Source organism: Meles meles, chromosome 6 (assembly GCF_922984935.1).
Source record: "Meles meles chromosome 6, mMelMel3.1 paternal haplotype, whole genome shotgun sequence".
Lineage (NCBI taxonomy): Eukaryota > Metazoa > Chordata > Mammalia > Carnivora > Mustelidae > Meles > Meles meles.
Genome location: NC_060071.1, coordinates 19,642,603 through 19,661,896, shown reverse-complemented (window position 1 = coordinate 19,661,896; position 19,294 = coordinate 19,642,603). Strand labels below are relative to the sequence as shown.

Sequence of the window (19,294 nt, the reverse complement as noted above, 5' to 3'; positions counted from 1 at the left end):
TCCTTCCCAGCAGGACTTGGGGATGCTGTGGCTTTTCCTTCCACTTCCAGAGGAGGCTTGGCATCTGGGCTCCCCAGCATCCGGCTGCCTGGAGGGGGGCAGGGGACACACTGGAAGCGCCCAGGAGGTTTGCTCGGTGAGAGCCAGGAGATGAGTTCCTGCCCTTCCCCCACAGTCCCCCAAAGCTCTTTGGAAGGTGTCCTCTGGCCAAGTGCCCTGCTGTTTGGTTGTGAAGCTGGGCCAGCTTGGTATCTGTTCCCCAGTCCCTAACCCACCTTCCCCCTTTCTCCTCACTCCTGTTGCCCCGGGTCACACCTCCCAGTAAAGCCTCAGCCCTCCGCCCATAGGCTTGGCCCCGGACTCCCATTTTCTAGGGAGCCTGGGCTAACGCACACACTCAGGTTGCCTACCGAACATGAGTTTTAATAATCTGTAGGGAATATTGGAGAGGAAGAGACAATCCCAAGCATCGTGTTTCGAACTGGTGCAGTGCGACTCCGCTGTCAGCAGACAGAGTTTGCCTTTGGGGATTCAATGCTAAGGCTTTTTGTCTCTTCCCCGCCCCGATGCACAGTCGAGGAGGATTTGAGTGACTGAATGTGCGTGCATCCATGAACCTTGTTTAAATCAAGAGCTCATATAATTTTAATCAACTCTGTTTTCGGCTGTGCACACTCAGTAAAACATTTAATAATCGGTTAAAAGTGGAAGAAATTAGTCTCTCTTGTGTGACTGTTCTTTTCCCTTTTTTTTTTTTTAAATCATAATAAGCTCCCTGGTTTTCTGATTTCCTTTCAGTTAGTTAGCTGTTGCATGCATTTCTTTTTTTTCCTAAGAGCAAAGCTTTTCTCATTTTATTGTTATTTTACAGACTTCTCTTTAATTGACATCTGTTTTGAGCTCATCTCCATTTGCAGGATGAGTTGAAATTTGGCAATCTGTGATCAGCGGCTCAGTCTGTCTTGTACTGGCGGCTAGAAAGGAAGTCAGATTGAAATCATGAGCCTCCTGTGTCAGCTTTCAGATTTGTCTCTGAACTCTCTTGTTTCTGGAAAGTGCCATTCGAGAGTACCACTCCTGCTTCTCTTGAAATAGAAGCCTAGAACTCAGTAAGGTTTCCAAATGGTCAGCGCACGCACGGCTATCCAAAAGTCTCACTTCTAACCCTCCCCCCCTTTTTAAAATATTTTATTTATTTACTTGACAGAGATCACAAGTAGGCAGAGAGGCAGGCAGAGAGAGAGAGGGGGAAGCAGGCTTTCTGCTGAGCAGAGAGCCCGACGCAGGGCTCAATTCCAGGACTCTGAGATCAAGACTTGAGCCGAAGGCAGAGGCTTAACTCACTGAGCCACGCAGGTGGCCCAGACTTCTAACCCCTTTTGCTTTGATAGGATTCAAGTGTTTCAGTGTGTCTTTTCACCTCCCTTCTACTTGTCCAAGGGACCACAAAGAGTAACACCATTCCCTGGGTCTCTTAGTTCAAGAAAAAAAGAAGGGTGGATTCCCACTTAGCTGGTGAGGGTCCGACCCCACACTGCGGTGCATGGTTGTGAATCCTGGCATTCTCGACTTGGTTCTGTGTCTCCCGATGGTGAGTGTAACAAAAAGAGGTTTTCTTTACTATCTTACTGTTGCAGATAAAATTCTAAATGCAGTTGAAAATGAAAAATAAAATGATGTGGAGAAGAGAAAGAGCTCTCCTGAAACCCCTTTCAGAGGTTCCTTCAGAAGGTGTTAGCAGTTAGGTACAAAGAGGGACCTCGAGGTTCATGCTGACCGCGCTGGTCAGCATTCTGGCAAACAGATCCACCATCAAATGTTTAAGTGCATTTAATTTCTGAACACTTGACATTATTCCTTTTTTTCAGAAGCATGTCATGTTCAAAAATATATCTGTAATTCTATTTGATCTTTTTTTTTCCTGACATTTTAACAGATTTCTAACCATACTGCCTTCATAACTTTGTATTTCTTTTTATTACTTGCGTGTCGAGCACCTTTTAATGTTATTATATATCCTTTATAAGCAGCGTTTTATATATATATATATATATATATTATAAAACTTCACTGGAATGCCATAATGTATTTAAGCTGTACATCTATTGTTGGACATGTAGTCTGTTTTCCTTTCCTTTTTTTTTTTTTTTTTTTTTTTTTGCTATTATAAATAGCTTAGTGCAGAAAGCTTTCTCCTAAATTTAAAATTATTTCCTGGGGATCATTCACCAGAAGTAAATCACTGGGACAGATAAGAGATGGAAGCATATATCTGCTTTTTGATGCATATCATTGATTTGCTTTTCAAAATAATTAAACCAATTTACAATCTCACCAGGCACACTCACTGGCCAGCTCTAGAGAAAACCAAGGATATCTTTCCTTAATTTGCATTATGATAATTACTAATGAGGATGAGTACCTTTTCCAAACATTTGTGGAAAGACATGTTTTTCTTTGGAAAATTGCCATTTCTGTTTTTGTCCCAAGAGGTCTCAGTCCTGTCGTTAGTAGGTTGAGAAGTACTCCAGGTAAAAATACAGTGTAATAACTCAGGGTGTGTCATAGTTCCTATAAATATTTTTTCTGAAATTTTTCCTCCAGAGTTTTGATAATTCTTTTTTTTGTTTTTCATTCCTAGTTTTTTAGGATTTGATTTTCTCCATAACGTTTGATTTTTTTTCCTTTAGTGTAAGGTAAATATGGTTTTTTTTTAAATTTTTATTTATTTATTTGACAGAGAGAGTGAGAACACAAGTAGGCAGAGAGGCAGGCAGAAAGGGAGGGGAAGCAGGCTCCCTGCTGAGCAGAGAGCCTGACGCAGGGCTCGACCCCAGGACCCTGAGATCATGACCTGAGTCGAAGGCAGAGGCTTAACCCACTGAGCCACCCAGGCGCCCTAAATATGTTTTCTAAACTGCTAACAGATTATCCCAAATCAAAGACAGAATTGAAATATTAAAAGATGTTCTAGAATCCTGCCTCGGACCATAGGAAGACCAAGGGTCTTGCCTGCCCATAGAAGAGAATTTTAAATGCTGATTGAAATGTTGACAGTCAGATCAATGGAATGATGATGGTGGCTTGTGTCTTGGGATATTTGCTGGATCTGGGGAGCCCACCCAGAGAGTTTTATAGCACCTGCATAAAGCTGGGACCTCAGAGGCACAGAAAGTTAAGGAAAAAAAAAGGAGGAAAAGAAAAGGAAACTAGCAGCAAAACAAGTCCAACTCAGTGGTTACACTCAAGGTAGATAGTGCATTGGCTTCATTTGAGAAGACAAAAATTGTCATAGTAGACTTTTAAAAAACGTATTTGCTGATGTATCAGGTGTGTTTCTCCCGCCCACCGGCCCCATTCTCCATTCTTCTCCCCCCCCATCCCGTTGTAGGAGGCCCCCATTCTCCATTCTTCTCCCCTCCAACCCAGTTGTAGGAGGCCGGCCTAATCACAGACTCTTTGCCTGTGGCTTACTGTTTAGTTCAGCCAAGGGGAAACGCCACAGGAGAATGGAGGGAGGAGGGAGATATTTATTTATGGGGTTTTGTTTTGTTTTGTTTCCCTCCAGCTGCCCCCCAGTAGCCAGCATCCATCAGGGTCACAGCCCTGCCCTCCATTCGCCAGGAGAACATAGTACACGTAAGGGCTTAACACACCTTCTGTTGCTAGCCCCAGTGAACCCCACTCCCCAAAGTTGCTGCTTTGTTGTGCTCCGCTCACACCTCTGTAAACGCCTCTTTATTAAAGCACCCTTGGATTATCCCAGTTTAATTATGCTGTCTGCATCCTGCTGGGACTGACCCCTGGAACTCTAAGGAATGCTATCTGAAACAGAAAACACACACACACACAACCCAGGAACGTTAAAAACTAAAGCAGATGAGGAGAGACATACCAAACAAATAGGAACCCAAAGAAAGCTGGTGTAGTGTTATGAGCATTGGACAAGCAGAAATGTCAGGACAACAGGTTCATCCTTAGAACGGAAGAGTATTACTACACTTTATAGAAGATTTGGTTCAATTCTGACATGGCCTCACAATATAGAAAGCAGAAAACTGTTAGAACTACAAAGAGAGGCTCAGAAGATTAAGCCTCTGCCTTAGGCTCAGGTCATGATCTTAGGGTCCTGGGATCAAGCCTGGCATCAGGCTCTCTGCTCAGCAGGGAGCCTGCTTCCTCCTCTCTCTGCCTGCCTCTTTGCCTACTTGTGATCTCTGTCTGTAAAATAGACAAATAAAATCTTTAAACAAACAAACAAAAATCTACAAAGAGAAAAAAACCAAACCCACACACAAGGTAGGAGATTTAATATGCCCCAAATATATTTGATGTCGCAACTGACAAGTCAAGTCTAAGGGGCCTGTTGGAGCACTGTACCCACCATCCAAAGAGTACAATTTCTTTTCAAGCGCTAAATGGAATATTTGTGAAAATCGGCCACACAGTGGGCTCTTTGGCAAGCTTCAGCCTATGGGAGTATATAAACGCCGTCCTCGGACGTTACACTTAAGTTAAAAATCAAAATAAAAAGATAGCTAGGAAAAGCCCATACACTGGGAAATTGAAAACCGTTTCTAAATAACTCATGTGTCCAAGGAAAAAGACCATAATTTAAATGAGAAAATATGTAAAACTACATGATGATAAAAATAGCACGTGTGCAAACAAGTGGGATGCCAGCATGGAGTAATGGAGACGGAGAAATTTGATGTGGTTTTGGGAATATAGGTGAGGTTTGGTGGGGTGAGGTCACGACCAAGCAAGAATTCTTGAGACGTCTTTGATGCAAAATAGTGGTTTTATGAAGGCACAAGGGACAGGATCCCTGGGCAGAAAGAGCTGCTGCCCCCCGGGGTGGGGATGGAGGGGGTCAGGGGACGGGGAATTGAGGGGTAGTTGATTCTATACTTGGGAGTTGGGGGAGATGAGGGAAAGGGAGGTTTCAAAAGGATTTTCATATGTTAAAGGAGACTGGCAGGGTATCTAGAGCCCTGCCATTGTCACATTCAGGTTGTTTTTCCCTCTAACAAGGTATTAACATTAAGATAGTTGGGAATTTCCTGGAAGGATGTCACACATGTCCACCACCCCCCAACCCAGGAGTGGAGGGTAGGGGGAGGTTGCATGGTGTCCAGTTGTGCTTTGTCCTCAGCCAGCCTTCTGTTCCCTCATCAATTTATGGCCCTAACTGCATGTATTAGGAAGGAGGAAAGCCTGGAAATTAATGTGCTAAGCATCCAACTTAAGATGGTAGAGAAAGACCATTAGCATCAATGCAAAGAAAGCAGAAAGAAGGAAATGTTGCTAGGAGCGGAAATTAATAAAATAGAAAGCAAAGATATGGAGGAGAGAATCAAGAAAACCATAAATTGGTTCTTTGAAGAAACGAATAAAATTGATAAACCTCTAGGAAGACCAGTCAAGGCAAAAAACTGAGAATATATTATTATAGGAATGAAAATGAAGAATGTTATTATAAATTCTATATACATTAAAGTTACTGGGAGAAGGTATGATAAACAACTTTGTGACCAAAAAAAGAGAGGAAGAAAGAAAAAGAAATTTGAAGGGAAATAGGCAATTCCAAGAAAAAAAAATACAACTTGGTAAAATTGACACACACAAAAATAAAGATTAAAATTATCCTCAGAAATTGTTTCTATAATTTAAAAGGAAACTCAAGGCTGAATAGATGAATTGGCAAATTCCACTAAACATTCAAATGGAAGAAATAACATCAATATTCCATAAACTCTTCCACACAGTAGAAAAAAGGGAAACAGTGCCCAGTAGTTGAATGAAGCCTGTGTATCCTTTATGCCAAATCCCAACAGCACATTATGGAGAATTTTCAGCCCGTCTTGGTCAAGAACCTATGAAAATTCCAAGTTCAATGTTAAGCAAAATCTAACAATATTTAAAAGGCTTCTCTTTGGAAAACCTGGGTGGCTCAATCAGTTCAGTGTCTGAGCCTTGGTTTCAGCTCAGGTTGTGATCTCGGGGTCATGAGATCGAGACCCTTGTTGGACTCTGTGCAGGGCATGAAGTCAGCCTAAGATTCTGTCTCTCTTTCTCTCCTTTCCAACCCTTAAAAAAAAAAGTTTCTTGTTTCCTGCCCTTTTTTTGGAGGAGGGGGATTAAATAATTTTGAGTATTATATTTTACTTCCTTTTTTGAACTTTTAGCCATATTCATGTGGTTACTCTAAGGATTACAATATGCATCCTTAATATATTACAGTTTACTTAGAATTATCATCACATGGCTTCACACTTCACACATGTAAGAGCCTAAGGACAGTGTCTTTCTGTCCCCCCAACTCCCGACTTTGTGCTATGATTGTGTCATATACTTTACTTCTGTATATATTACCAACTCCATTTTATACTGATATTTTTGCTTTAAGCAGTCTTTGTCTTTTAAAGAAAGTAAGAGAAGGAAACCCACTTTTTTGTGTGTATCCGCGTGTTTCCATTTCTGTGCTTTTTATTCTTTTCCTCAGATACAGTCTTTTTTTTTATCTGGTATCATTTTTCTTCTGCCTGAAGAATATCCTTTTTCATTTCTTATCATTGTTGTCATGCTGGCTATGAGTTGGCCCAGGCTGGGTTTATGTCAGAATGTCTTTATTTCAACCAGTTTGATTTGTTTGTTTTTAAAAATGTATTTGTTCATTTGTTGACCCATTGAGTTTGACTCTGTTTTGAGGCAATCCTTGTGAGGTTTCCATGACTCCACCCAATCTTTTTTTTTTTTTAAGATTTTATTTATTTATTTGACAGACAGAGATCACAAGCAGGCAGAGAGGCAGACAGAGAGAGAGGAAGGGAAGCAGGCTCCCTGCTGAGCAGAGAGCCCCATGCGGGGCTCGATCCCAGGACCCTGGGATCATGACCTGAGCTGAAGGCAGAGGCTTTAACCCACTGAACCACCCAGGCGCCCTCCACCCAATCTTGAATGGTATTTTCACTGGATATGGAATTCTGGGTTAGCAGTGTTTTTTTCATTTTTTTTTTTCAAGATTTTATTTATTTATATATTTGGGAGGGAGAGAGACGGGTGGAGGGGGAGAGAGAAAGGAGAAAGGGAATCTCAAGCAGACTCCATGCTGAGTGCGGAACCCTACCCAACGGACTCAGTCTCATGACCCTGAGACCATGACCTGAGCCAAAATCAAGAGGCAAAGGCTCAACCCAGGCACTCCAGCGTTGGCAGTATTTTTTAAATGTTGGATTTCTGGAATCCTGGGTGGCTCAGTTGGTTAAGTGTCTGCCTTTGGCTCAGGTCAGATCCCGGAATCCCAGGATCGAGCCCCACATCTGGCTCCCTGGTCAGTGGGGAGTCTTCTTCTCCATCTCCCTGTGCCCCTCCCCCCACTCGTGTTCTCTTCACTCTCGCTCCCTCTCCCTCTCTCAAAATATAATCTTTGAAAATATATATCTGATTTTGGGCACCTGGGTGGCTCAATTGATTAAGCGACTGCCTTCAGCTCAGGTCATGATCCCAGAGTCCCGGGATCGAGTCCTGCATCGGGCTCCCAGTTCCATGGGAAGTCTGCTTCTCCCTCTGACCTTCTTCCCTCTCATGCTCTCACTCTCTCTCTCTCTCTCTCTCTCTCTCACTCTCTCACTCTCAAATAAATAAAATCTTTAAATATATACACACACACACACACACACGCACACACACACACATATGATTTTAGTACTATAAAGATAATATATTTTCCTCTGACCTCCATTGTTCTGGTGGGAAGTGTTTACATTTACTATGTAAGCCATGTTTACCTCTGAGCCACCTTACATATTATGATAACATTTCTTTTCTCATATTGTACAAGCCAGCAGGTTTGCCATATACAAAATGAATGAACAAACAAAAAGTATGTTTCCATATTCCAGCACACAGAGCTTCCAATCAGTTTTTGAGTACCTTACTACTGAATATGAAAAGACCCCCACGGGGACCACCAGACATTTGAGGAAATTATCCAGCATTAGAGAAGAAACTTGGAGGGGAAAGAATAAGTCAGGCAGCAAAAGAAAACTTTAGAAAAATTTTAATTGGTTGTATAAAATAGAAAAATTCAGTTATTCCTCCCCCGAGTAGGGAAAACTCCAGTTATTCCCTACTGTGTTTTCCTCCTGTGTATCTCCTTTACTATTCATACAGAACATTTCGCCTCTAACACTTCTAGTCGCCAAGTGTGTGGTTTTGACCCATAACAAGCAATTCTTGGACACACCCATTGGAGGGTCCTACAATTTAACTCAATTCTGCCACCATCTACCCAGAGATAGCATCCAATCCCACAACTTAAGGGCTCAGTCCCACGAGACTTCCCACCACACCTACACACTCACATCCCCTCCAGATGCCCGTATCAAGTTCAGGTTATCACCATTGCTTTTGAAGTTATAGATCTTTGTTCTAAGGAAATCCTCTTGAGAGTCAGTCACAAATCTCAGGGAAGCTCTTACTTACACTCAACCAGTTTATTAAAGGAAATGATAAAGGGTACAGATACACAGATGAAGAGATACATAGGGAGGGTGAGGACTGGGGGTGTCCGAGAGCAGAAGCTTCCATCCCTGCACATTCAGGGTGCATCCCCCTCCTGGTGTGGATTTGTTTGCCCACCCAGAAGCACACTAAACCACATACTATTAGGACTTTAAGGAGGCTTTCTCATGTAGGCATGATCAATTACTGACTTTATTTTTAGCCCCTCTCTAGAGAAGTGAGGGACAGGGCTAAAAATGCCATGCTTCTAATCATAGCTTGGTCTTTTTGATGACAAGAAGCCCACCCAGAGTCGTCATCATAGAACAAACAATGCTTAGTAATGTACAAGGTTTTAGGAGTCCTGAGTCAGGGACAGCGTCAAAGATAAATATTATAACAAGAGATGCTCCTACTGTCCTTCTCAATTAGGAAATGATAGGGTCTCAGGAGCTCTGTGCGAAGATCTGGGGCACAGACCAATATATGAATTCTGTTATCTCATAGGTGTCCTCAGGAAGAATAAGAGGAAATATCTCATCTATAAAACAAGAACAGGTTTCTGCATTTTGAGAAAAGAGCATTGGGAGAACCAGATCAATGCCTTGAAGATTACAAACATGAGGCAAAAATTAGAAAGTCAACAGATAGCTTAGAAGACCTGAGGAAATCTCCCACAACATGAAATTGGAGTGGACTGGGGGAGAAGACACTAAATACCGAGTAAGAAATGGTGTTAACAGAATATTGGGGATACGGGAGGGGATGTGACCATGTCCTAGGGAGGTTGTCATTGGATAGTGTCTAATATTGAGAAACTAGGACACAGCACATGAACATTTATTTAATCAAGCTCAAAGTGTGAAAAGGTGACATAAAGGATTTCTGTCTTGGTCTCAACTGTGTAGCATTACTTGACTTGGCAAACTGTTAATTCTTGACTTTGAAAAGGGTAAAAATGTTAAAAAAAAAAAAAAAAAGGTGGTATTTGAGCATTTCCTATCTTACCTCATTGGTGCCATTAAGGAAGATGCTATTTTGTGCATTGCCGTGCAGGACAACGATTTTTCTTCACCAAATGTAGGTTTGTTTCTACCTTTCACCTAAATGAATGCTGGAGCTTGGATTCTTCGGTCCTTTTCCTGGTACTGAAAATATCCTTTTTAATGGTTTTTATGGCTACAAGATCGTAGGGAAGATCTCCCATCTCCCCTGTCTTACTTCGGGCTCTGAGGGTGAGTCCACACAGGTTGGGGGAGGTGTCCCCACACATGGGTTCAGTCTTCCTTGTCCTTTCCAGGTCATTTCCTATATTCCCTTTATTTTTCTCTTTGTTGCCATAAGGTGGACCTAAAGTGAATTTTTAATTATGTGTTAAATTTATTGAGTAAATGTTGGGGTTTCTCTCGATGTGTGTATAATGCACACATATGTGTGTGGATATATACATACACACACAGTATTTTATATAATAGCTTTATTGAAATATAGTGAAATATAATCCACATACCATAAAATGCCCCTTTAAAGTGTTTTTGTATATTTTTATGAACAGAGGGAAGTGAGCCTTTTTTATTCCTTCCACCAAAACCTCTTCATGAAACTTTGTAAACTTTCTAAGTCAGGTTCCCTTTCTCTTACAAGGAAAAAAAAACCTTTTACTGGGGGGGTGGGGGTGGGGAGGGGGAGACTGAAAAGTATTTCGTGATTTTTTTTTTCTTTAGACCTCTCTTTCTTTACTATGTTTTGACTAAAGACTTGCTCCCTGCATGTTTTCAATGTTAGGGGTGGGAGGGAGGATTAATAAATTCTTTATTGTTAATAACTTCTTATGGCCAAAGAAAACTCAAGAATTGAGAAGTATTAGCTCAGAGTCCTTAGCCTCACAAAACCTTGTCCCCACTTCTACCCTCTTTTGTTTCCAGTTGTGAATTCCCCTCTGGAGGATTTCTAACGCTTGATTCAAAACGCCGGGCAGAGAAAAGCTTTGTGATGGCTCATGCTTTCCTATTGGCAACTTCGACCCTAGGCTCCCTTAATGCTGGTTCTTCCTTTGAATAATGGGAATAATCCTGTTTGTTCATTACCAATTCAATTCTTTGAGGGGAAACGCTGCACTGAAGATAGTGAATGATGATAAAGCCATTTATTGGCATTAACCAGGATTACCGTCCGCCTCTCCCATAATTATTGTTGCCCAGGCCTTTGCTGGTGACATCTGGAAACAGAGTCCTGGCAGTGCCCGCCCCAAGTGGTTAAGCAGGTGGATTTGTCATTCTTTCTTCTACAGTCTCAGGAATCTGATGGAAAAAGAAAAACCAAAGACTTTGGATTTGGATGTCTTTGAAGACGCCCCCTCCTGGAAATTAAGGAATTAGTGGTACTGGTTGGGTGTTTGTCAGGGTAAACTTGAACAGGCATGTCGAATGTCTTGAATAGTAAATAATAGGTTCTGGTTAAATGCTTTGACCAAAGCAGGCCGACATTTTTAAATCCTCCTGCCTCAGAAGGCAGTTCTGTTGAGGGCCCTCCTTCTACTTTTCTGTGGTTTTCTGTACCCATGTGAGTCATCTCCCCAAAGTGAAAGCAGACTCTGGGGATGGTGAGCATGGAGGGAACCAGCCCTGGGACCTGGTCACCCATGGGAACTTCTTTTTATCTCCCTGGGTCCCTCTTCATGTGACCAAGGTTATGGCACTCTTTGTAATTGCAACCTGGAAACAACCTAAATGCCCAACAGCTAGGGACCCTCAAGTAAGTGACTCAGCATCTCTCTGATTCAGTGATGGGAAGGTCACCAAGATGCATTGTTAGTGGAAAAAGCAAGGTGCAGAAGGTTCTATCAGGTGTGTTAAAAAGGGGGACAGGGCAGAACATATGCTCATATTTGCTTGGCTCAGGTGATTAAGTGTCTGCCTTTGGCCTAAGTCATGATCCCAGAGTCCTGGGATTGAGTCCAGCATGGGTAGGAGGTTGGGGGGGTTCCTTGCACAGCAGGGAGCCTGCTTCTCCCTCTGCCTGCCACTCCCCTGCTTGTGTGCGTTCCACCCCCTTCTCTGAAAAATAAATAAATAAAATATTTAAAGAAAAAAAAGAATAATGGGGTGCCTGGGTCACTTAGTCATTAAGCATCTGCCTTCAGCTCAGGTCATGATCCCAGGGTCCAGGGATCGAGGCCCACATCAGGCTCCCTTTTCCCTGCTCGGCGGAAAGCCTGCTTCTCCCTCTCCCACTCCCCCTCCTTGTGTTCCCTCTCTCAGTGTGTCTCTCTCTGTCAAATAAATAAATAAAATTGTTATTAAAAAAAAAAAGAATAAAATGCCTCTGGAAGGATAGAGACATAAGAAATGAGTAGCAGGGTCACCTGTGGTAAGAGAGACAGTGGCCCCGGGGATGGGGCTAGAGGCAGACTCTGCTGTATTCCCTTTCATACGTTTGGAGTTTGAGCTATTTGTATTTATTACTTATTCAGAAACATAAACCAAAAGCCCTGAGTACCACAGTTTTTTAAAATGTTTTTTTCTTTGACTGTACAACCCCTTTTTTTTTCATTAAACTGAATTTCTTCTTAAATTATATATGCTGAAGCTTTAAAAAAAAAAAAAATCAAATTGTCCCCAAGGGAATACAAGAAAAAATGAAATCTCTTTTCTGTTCCTGAACCCTAGCCACCCCACCAAGGCACTGTCTACTGCTGGTTTCTTGAAATTCTTGTTTTGTCTTATCCTTTCAGTTTATTGAGATATGACTGATACCCAGCAGGGTCCAAGTTGACTTGCATACAGAATAAGGACCTCACTTACCTATACTGCACAATAGTTATGATGAAGTTTTAGAATATAGGTGAGGTTCAGTGGGGTGGAGTCCGTTGCTGATGACCGAGAAAGAATTCTTGAGACATCTTTGGTGCAAAATAGTGGTTTAATAAAGCACAGGGACAGGGCCCATGGGCAGAGATAGCTGCTGCCCCGGGGTTGTGAGGGGTGGCAGGTTCTCTACGATGGGGTTAGGGGAGGTAAGGAAAAAGGGAGGTTTCAAAAGAACTTTCCTAAAGAGACCTATAAGATACCAGATGCCTTGAGATCTTGTCCTTGTCAAGATTTTTCCCTCTAGCAAGGTATTAACATTAAGATATTTGGGAGATTCCTAAAGAATGTCACATATGGGGGTGCCTGGGAGGCTCAGTGGGTTAAAGCCTCTGCCTTTGGCTCAGGTCATGATCCCAGGATCCTGGGATCGAGCCACGGATTGGGTTCTCTGCTCAGCAGGGAGCCTGCTTCCTCTTCTCTCTCTCTCTCTGCTTGCCTCTCTGCCTACTTGTGATCTCTGTCTGTCAAATAAATAAATAAAATCTTAAAAAAAAAAAAAGACTGTTACGTATGTCCCACCCAGTACTGGGGGTTGGCGAGGTTGCCCGGGTGTCAGCCTTTTGCTTTGTCCTCAGCCAGCCTTCTGTTCCCTTATCAGTTACACACTTAGAGAAACAACAGGTTTAGTTAATATCCATCGTCTTATATAGACATGCACACTCACACCAAAAAAAAAAATTTTTTTTTCCCTTGTGATGAGAACTTTGTCTTGGTTTCTTGGAATTCCTTTAACTCTCCCTGATCCTGAGCTCAGAGTAGCCTCTCTTGTTTATCCTACCAAAGCTATATCTGAAAATGCGAATCTAATTTTAGTGGCAACAGCCCTTGGTGGGTGTTTCTGGAGCCACGCTAGAGGGTGGAAACAGATCTCTACTCCAATGACAGCTTACAGAGCCTTGCTCCCTATCGTGTGCTTCTCACGCTCCCCCCAACCCCCCGCCCTTCATCAGTTCTTTGCCCAGCTCCTGTGTGGTTTGGAAATCTGGCTCCAGTCTGGTCTCCGGAGGTTGAGAACAGATGATAATTCGTAACCAAGGACTGTGTTCACACCCACACCCATGCCAAGTACTTCTCGTGGCCTGTGGCCTGTGATAGGAACACGTTAGGGAAAGGGCCAGGGAGCGTCTGGAAGAACCAGGTCCTTTGGAAGTCGGTGTCCTAGGAAGTAGCTTAGGAATGTGTTTGCAGATTAAAGGACCTGCCTCCTCCAGCCCTGGCCAGGCTGGGAGAGGCCCATGTGGATGCAGGGCCCAACTTGGGACGGCTTGAGGGCTCCAGGCTTCGGGGCCTGGGACCTTGGTTGACTAGGGTGTGGCTGTGTGCCACATGGTATAACCCAATCAGCATCACACACCACTTAGAACAGCATGGGGGGGGGTGTGGCCTGGTATGCACAGGCCCCTTCTGCCTCTGGCCTCTACTAATACCTTGGACAGGATGGATCACAGCCCATAGACTTCTGGAGTATGTGGGCAAGCAGGAGCCACCTGTTCTAGGATTTCAGGAGAGTAAGATATTCCTGGAATTCAAACAAAAGATCCAAATTATACCAGCAGAGCTGCCTATGTTGCAAAGATAGCATATAGGGGCACCTGGGTGGCTCAGTGGGTTAAGCCTCTGCCTTTGGCTCAGGTCATGATCTCAGGGTCCTGGGATCGAGCCCTGTATCGGGCTTTCTGCTCAGCAGGGAGCGTGCTTCCCCCTCTCTCTGTCTGCCTCTCTGCCTACTTGTGATCTGTCAAACAAATAAATAAAATCTTAAAAAAAAAAAAAAAAGATAGCATACAGCCAGATATCTAAGGACAGATGGCCCACCATTCAGAGCCAAGAAGGGAAGTGATAGGAGCAGAAGTGACAATAAAAACACAAATCAACAGCGACAAATCAGAGCTCATTTCTCTCACCTAAAGCATTCCGATGGCCAAGAGCCCCAGAGATAGGAAATAAAGAGGAAAGACAGAGAGTTGTCTCTGACGCAGACATGGAGCTGGCGCAGCCACTGCCCCCAGCTTGGGTCCCAATGGCCGGTCACAAGGGCTTCCTGGAGGGGCTCACAGCTGGATGGCTGTGTGTTGGGCTGGAGCCGTGGTGGGTCCATGCTGGTCACAGTGGACACCAGCCGCTCATTTGCACAGGAAGGATAGCAGTGATCTCCACGTGGTCTCACTGCTCGGACCGTTCAGGGACGCAAGAGTGAAGCCAGGAAGGCCAGACCTCCGGCCTGCACCTGGGCCGGCCCCCTACACCCATCTCACTTGGCTTCTGACCTGCTTTTTAGCATCCCAGATTTCACCTGCAGATTGCAGTCGAGGTTCTCACTTCTCTTTACCCTTGGGAAGACCTAGCAGCACGGGCCATCACTCCCACGTGGAGGTGGATGGCGGGTTGGGGTCCCTGCTGCGCCCGCCCTGTCTCCCTACCCCGCCCCATACATGCTCTGTGTACCCTGTCCTTCCCATGCCTCTCACCTCCCCCCACATACTCTGGCATCTGTGCCATTCATCCTGCCATTTTTGAGGATGTCCTCCCCGCACTCAGCCTCTCGGGACGTTCAGGTTTGCACTACCACCGCATCCCCCTTCCCTGCCCACCTGGCCGGGCTACACAGGAAGCAGTCCAAGACCAATCTTCCCACGGTCCGCGGTGAGGGCTCCTGATAGCAGGACTCCTTGGGGTAACCCAGCTGTCCCGTTTACAAGCAGATGGGGCAAGACTCAGGGCCAGGCCCCAGATCTGCTCTCTTGGGGATGGGGGGAGACCAGTCGAGGGAGGTACAGTGAGACCTGGGGACAGAGAACATGGCCTGGGCAGTCACGGTGCATCCCTGATCCTCAGGTGACTGGGAAGGAAGATGGTGAGTGCGGAACCCTGTAGTGGGAGCCCCACGCCTCGCACTTGGGCCAGGCCCCTCAAGAGCTCTCTAGGGGAGGTTTCAGGCTGGCCAGTGACTCTGGGCTTGGTGCCTTTCAGGGAAATTGAAGGAATGGAGCCTCATCTTGTACGGCACCGCCGAGCACCCATACAACACCTTCAGCTCCCATCAGTCACGCTCTCGGATGCTGGAGATCTCGGCCCCCGTGCTGGAGCCCCCCAAGGCTGCTCTGTCCCCACCCCAGACCGAGGTTCCTGAGGATGAAGAGGACTACACAGGTAATGAACTTGTAGCCAGAGGAGATGGACAGGCCAGCCTCTGAGTGTTGGTTTTCCACTGTGGCTCTTTGAGTGTGGGACCGTTCCTGGCAAAAGGTGGGGATTATGACGGTGGGTCTTCCTTCTTTCCTGGAAGTTGTAATAATGATGGTAATTTGCACTCACACAGCTCCTTCCACCCATGGCTCTCCTAATATTTTACAGACCAGTAAGTATGCTTCAAACCAGTAAGTATTCTCCAACCTTCTCAGGCCGGGAAACAGAAGGTTCTATATGCCCAACCAGAACTGGAACTTGCCCCCTGGCCAATGGCCTCCTCCTGAGGTCCCATCTCATCCTCAAAATCTCTTGTCTCATGTCTCCTGACCCTCTCAAGTCCATCCACTTTCTGTCCCTATAGCCAGAAGGTGGGAAGGATACAGGTCTTAATGGACCTGGGAGGGTTGGGTTGAATGAACATAGCCAGGAAAAAGCTAGCTGTGCAAGTCTTGACTGCCCATGAGGGCTGGGATGATGGCCCAGGAGAAGGTCTCAGGACCTTATGTCAGTAGATACCGATGTCACCAAGAAGGGGTTAAGCATCTCACAGGAAATAAAGATGCCTTGCATGAATCCCCCTTCTCCAGCCATACCATTGTCAGTGGGGGGCCCCTTGGCTCTGGACCTCTGGCCCCCTGCACGGAGACAGCAGCCTGGAGAATGGCTTCAGACTTTGAGCCACTGGACTGGGCACAGTCGTGATTAGCATGTCTGTTTCCTTTCCCTCTGAACCATCCCATGGTGATTTGTGAGAAACCAAGTATTTCTGGTTGGGCATATTTCCCTTAGCTAAATATTCCAGCTGCTTGATAAATGATGGGCGATATCTAAGGATATTGATGTTTTGAGTTATCTAATAGCTTCTGAAAAAAGAAAAGTAACAAAACAGAGAATTCCACTGATACATATCGAGCATAAATTACGGTTGATTCAATTTTAAATTTCTTCTGCCGTTCCTTTAAAATGGAGCATTGAATTATGTATGGACTAACCTGCTGTTTCCCCCCGTGATTTATAAGTGATGGCAAGAATCAGTAATTATTAATAAAGGTCTGATTTTTTTTTTCTTAAAATCTGCTACTGACTCCAACCTTACACTATCCTGGAATTTCACAAAATAGGGTGCCCTGCACCGCAAGTGAATTAGTGTTCCCCAAGCCTGGCCTGGATGGATAGAGGGCATCTCCATGGGAAGAGGATGTGTTCCAGACTCTCAGGGAAGGTCCCTACAGTCTTGGGGCAAGTGAGACGGGCAGGCCAGTCACAGCAGGAAGAGCTAGAGACAGGGAAGGAGCAAGAGAGGGGTGAGATCTGGAGGATGCTGTGGTGTGGAGGTCGGTGAGAGAGAAGAGGAGGAGGGGGAGAAGAAAGGGGAGGAGGTAGTGGGGGAGGGGGAGGGAGCAGCTATGTTAGATAACGCGGTCAAGGGCTTGTGCAATGGGGCTGCCCATCCGTGGCTCTTGTGGAAGAAGCTGAGTCACTGATAGGCCCCAGTGCAGAAGCTCAGAGAAAGAGAGGGTGATTTTGAAGTGGCCCCATGGTTACGATGAGCTTTCTGCGGTTTTAGCAGCGGTAAGGTGGGTTGAAGCAGGAGTTTGCAGGGGTGCTCACCTGGGGGGAGAAGGTTCTCAAGGATTCAGAGAACTGGCCGCACACAGAGGTGTGTGGGGATGAGAAGCACACCCTGGTGGTAGCCACTGCCACCCCATCCCCCCACCAAGGGCCCATGCACTGGGAAGGGGTAGGGAGGTCCAACGGAGCCATGGTCCCGGGAGACAGCAACAGGGGGTCCTAGACAGCCCTGCACTGGGAGGGGGGGCAGAGATGGGGGGCCAGTGCTCCCAGGGACAAGAGATGAAGGGCAGGAGGTGAGCAAGGGGCAGAGACAGAGTCCAGCCTCCCCGACTTCTGTGACGGGTGTCTGGTGCCTGGTCAGAGCTGGCAGGAGAACCACCCTGGCAAAGGCCGGCCCTGATGCCAACAGCTGAGGTCATATTTTCAGTCAACATTGTTCCTGGGAACGGGGATGGAGGAGGTGGCCATAGTGATTTCCCCGGGGCCATGGCAAGTGGAAATCCACAGTAGTGGTGGAGTCTGGGATTCCTGAAGTCAATGAAGGTATGGAAATCCAACAGAGGGGGTAGGGCTGGGAGATGGAGAGGCTGGAGGGTTCCCCTGGGAAGGCAGGGCAGGAGTCGCATGGCTGGGTAAGGTGCCAGGGAACCGTGAGTGGCTGCGTACTGAAGATGGAGAGCCTGTGGCGGTGGCCTGCCTGCTGGGACATGAGCTGGAGGCCGCTGGAGAACACCAGCTGTGCCAGTGAGGGGGTCCACCCCAGAGGCGGCTTCAGCAGGTCTGGGAACTTGGAGGCTGTGCCAGGTGATTCCGGGTAGTGGGGTTGGGAAGCCAGGATGGTGGCAGGCCACAGGAACGGGCTTGGGCTGCTCCCAGAGAGTGGCCTTGAGGGAAGGACAGAATGTCGTGGGGAGGAAGGGAAGCCTCAGTTTCAGAAAGGGAGGGCTCAGAAATGTGGACTGAGGATGGCTCGGGACAGTGTAGTCATGCAGCGCTGAGGGGAGCCAGGAGCCCCCGAAGCCTCTGTCTGGACACATTCCAGGACAGCTCAGCGGGCACAGGGGAGTTGATAATCAGGACGCATGGCATGGCCAGTGCAGCACTGTGTGGGGTCACAGACTTGGGGCCCATCTGCGCTTACCTAGCAGAGCCAAGGCCAGGGTCACAAGCTGTCGGGAGGGCAGGCCAGACCTGCAGTGAAAGGCGTCTCTTAGTCTCGTCCGCACCTCCTGTCTGCAGTCAGCCACTGCCTGCCCCGCCTTCCACCTCATGTCCAGTGGTTTGCCGGCAAGGTCCTAGCACACTTTTCCTGGAAGACATGAATGGCAGGGACAGATCGGGATACCTAGCAAGTCCTCCTGTTCCTGGATACTGGTCTAAGCACCACCTGATGAGAAGGGCCTAGAACTCCCAAGTTGCTTTGTAACATTTGCTAGGGGAGCTTTTTGACTTCTGGATTTTCTCCCCAAATGATTTAAGGTAGAGATTCCAAATAAGCCTGTGTCATCATAACACCCGTAACACTGTGTAGCCGGGCAACGGAGGCCAGTCAGCACGTGAATCGCGCTCCCCTCATTATCTGGAGCCTCGGGAATATATGCTCACCCAGGGAACGTGCTCCAATTCTGAAAAAAACACGTGCCATCTTAGGAGTGAATGGAAGAAGACAGCCAAGATGATTGAATCCAAGAACACTTCATCAAGAGGCAAATCTCGATATCAGGCTTTTTGAGACAACTCAAGTAGACAGCCGGACTAGAGGGAGCTTATGGAGACTCATCTAAGCATCCTGCCCTGGGCAGTGTCTTACCAAGCTATTCACCGGGGACTGCCCACCACTGGTCAGCTAGACTCCCTGGTCGGGTTTTGTTGCCTTCACTGTTGGGTGGATCCCAGCCTTGCGCGGGGCTCCCTCGGGTTATGGACCAACCTCTCCACCACAGAGGGCCCGGGAGGGAGGAAGAGGGTGAGGTCCAGTCCACACACACCATGAACCAGGCCTTCCCCAAGGCTGTCCCTCTCTTGGGACATTCTAGAACATTCTGTTTGTGGATATTTCCCAATTTCCACCCATTTTTCATTCATTCATTCTTTTTTTTTTTTTTTTAATTTATTTGACAGAGAGAGATCACAAGTAGGCAGAGAGGCAGGCAGAG

At 46.1% G+C, this 19,294-nt stretch overlaps 1 protein-coding gene across 2 annotated transcripts in view; it reads left to right on the top strand.

Moving 5' to 3' along the window:
* Positions 1-19,294, top strand: part of PCSK6 (proprotein convertase subtilisin/kexin type 6) — a 181,846-nt gene that overhangs the window by 140,964 nt on the left and 21,588 nt on the right. Inside the window, exons 14-15 of one of the 2 annotated variants that reach the window (XM_046008469.1) lie at positions 15,345-15,524; positions 15,694-15,732. In XM_046008469.1, the coding sequence (XP_045864425.1) occupies positions 15,345-15,524; positions 15,694-15,732 (219 nt within the window). The remainder of the gene's footprint in view (positions 1-15,344; positions 15,525-15,693; positions 15,733-19,294) is intronic. The other variant, XM_046008470.1, reaches the window with a different exon arrangement.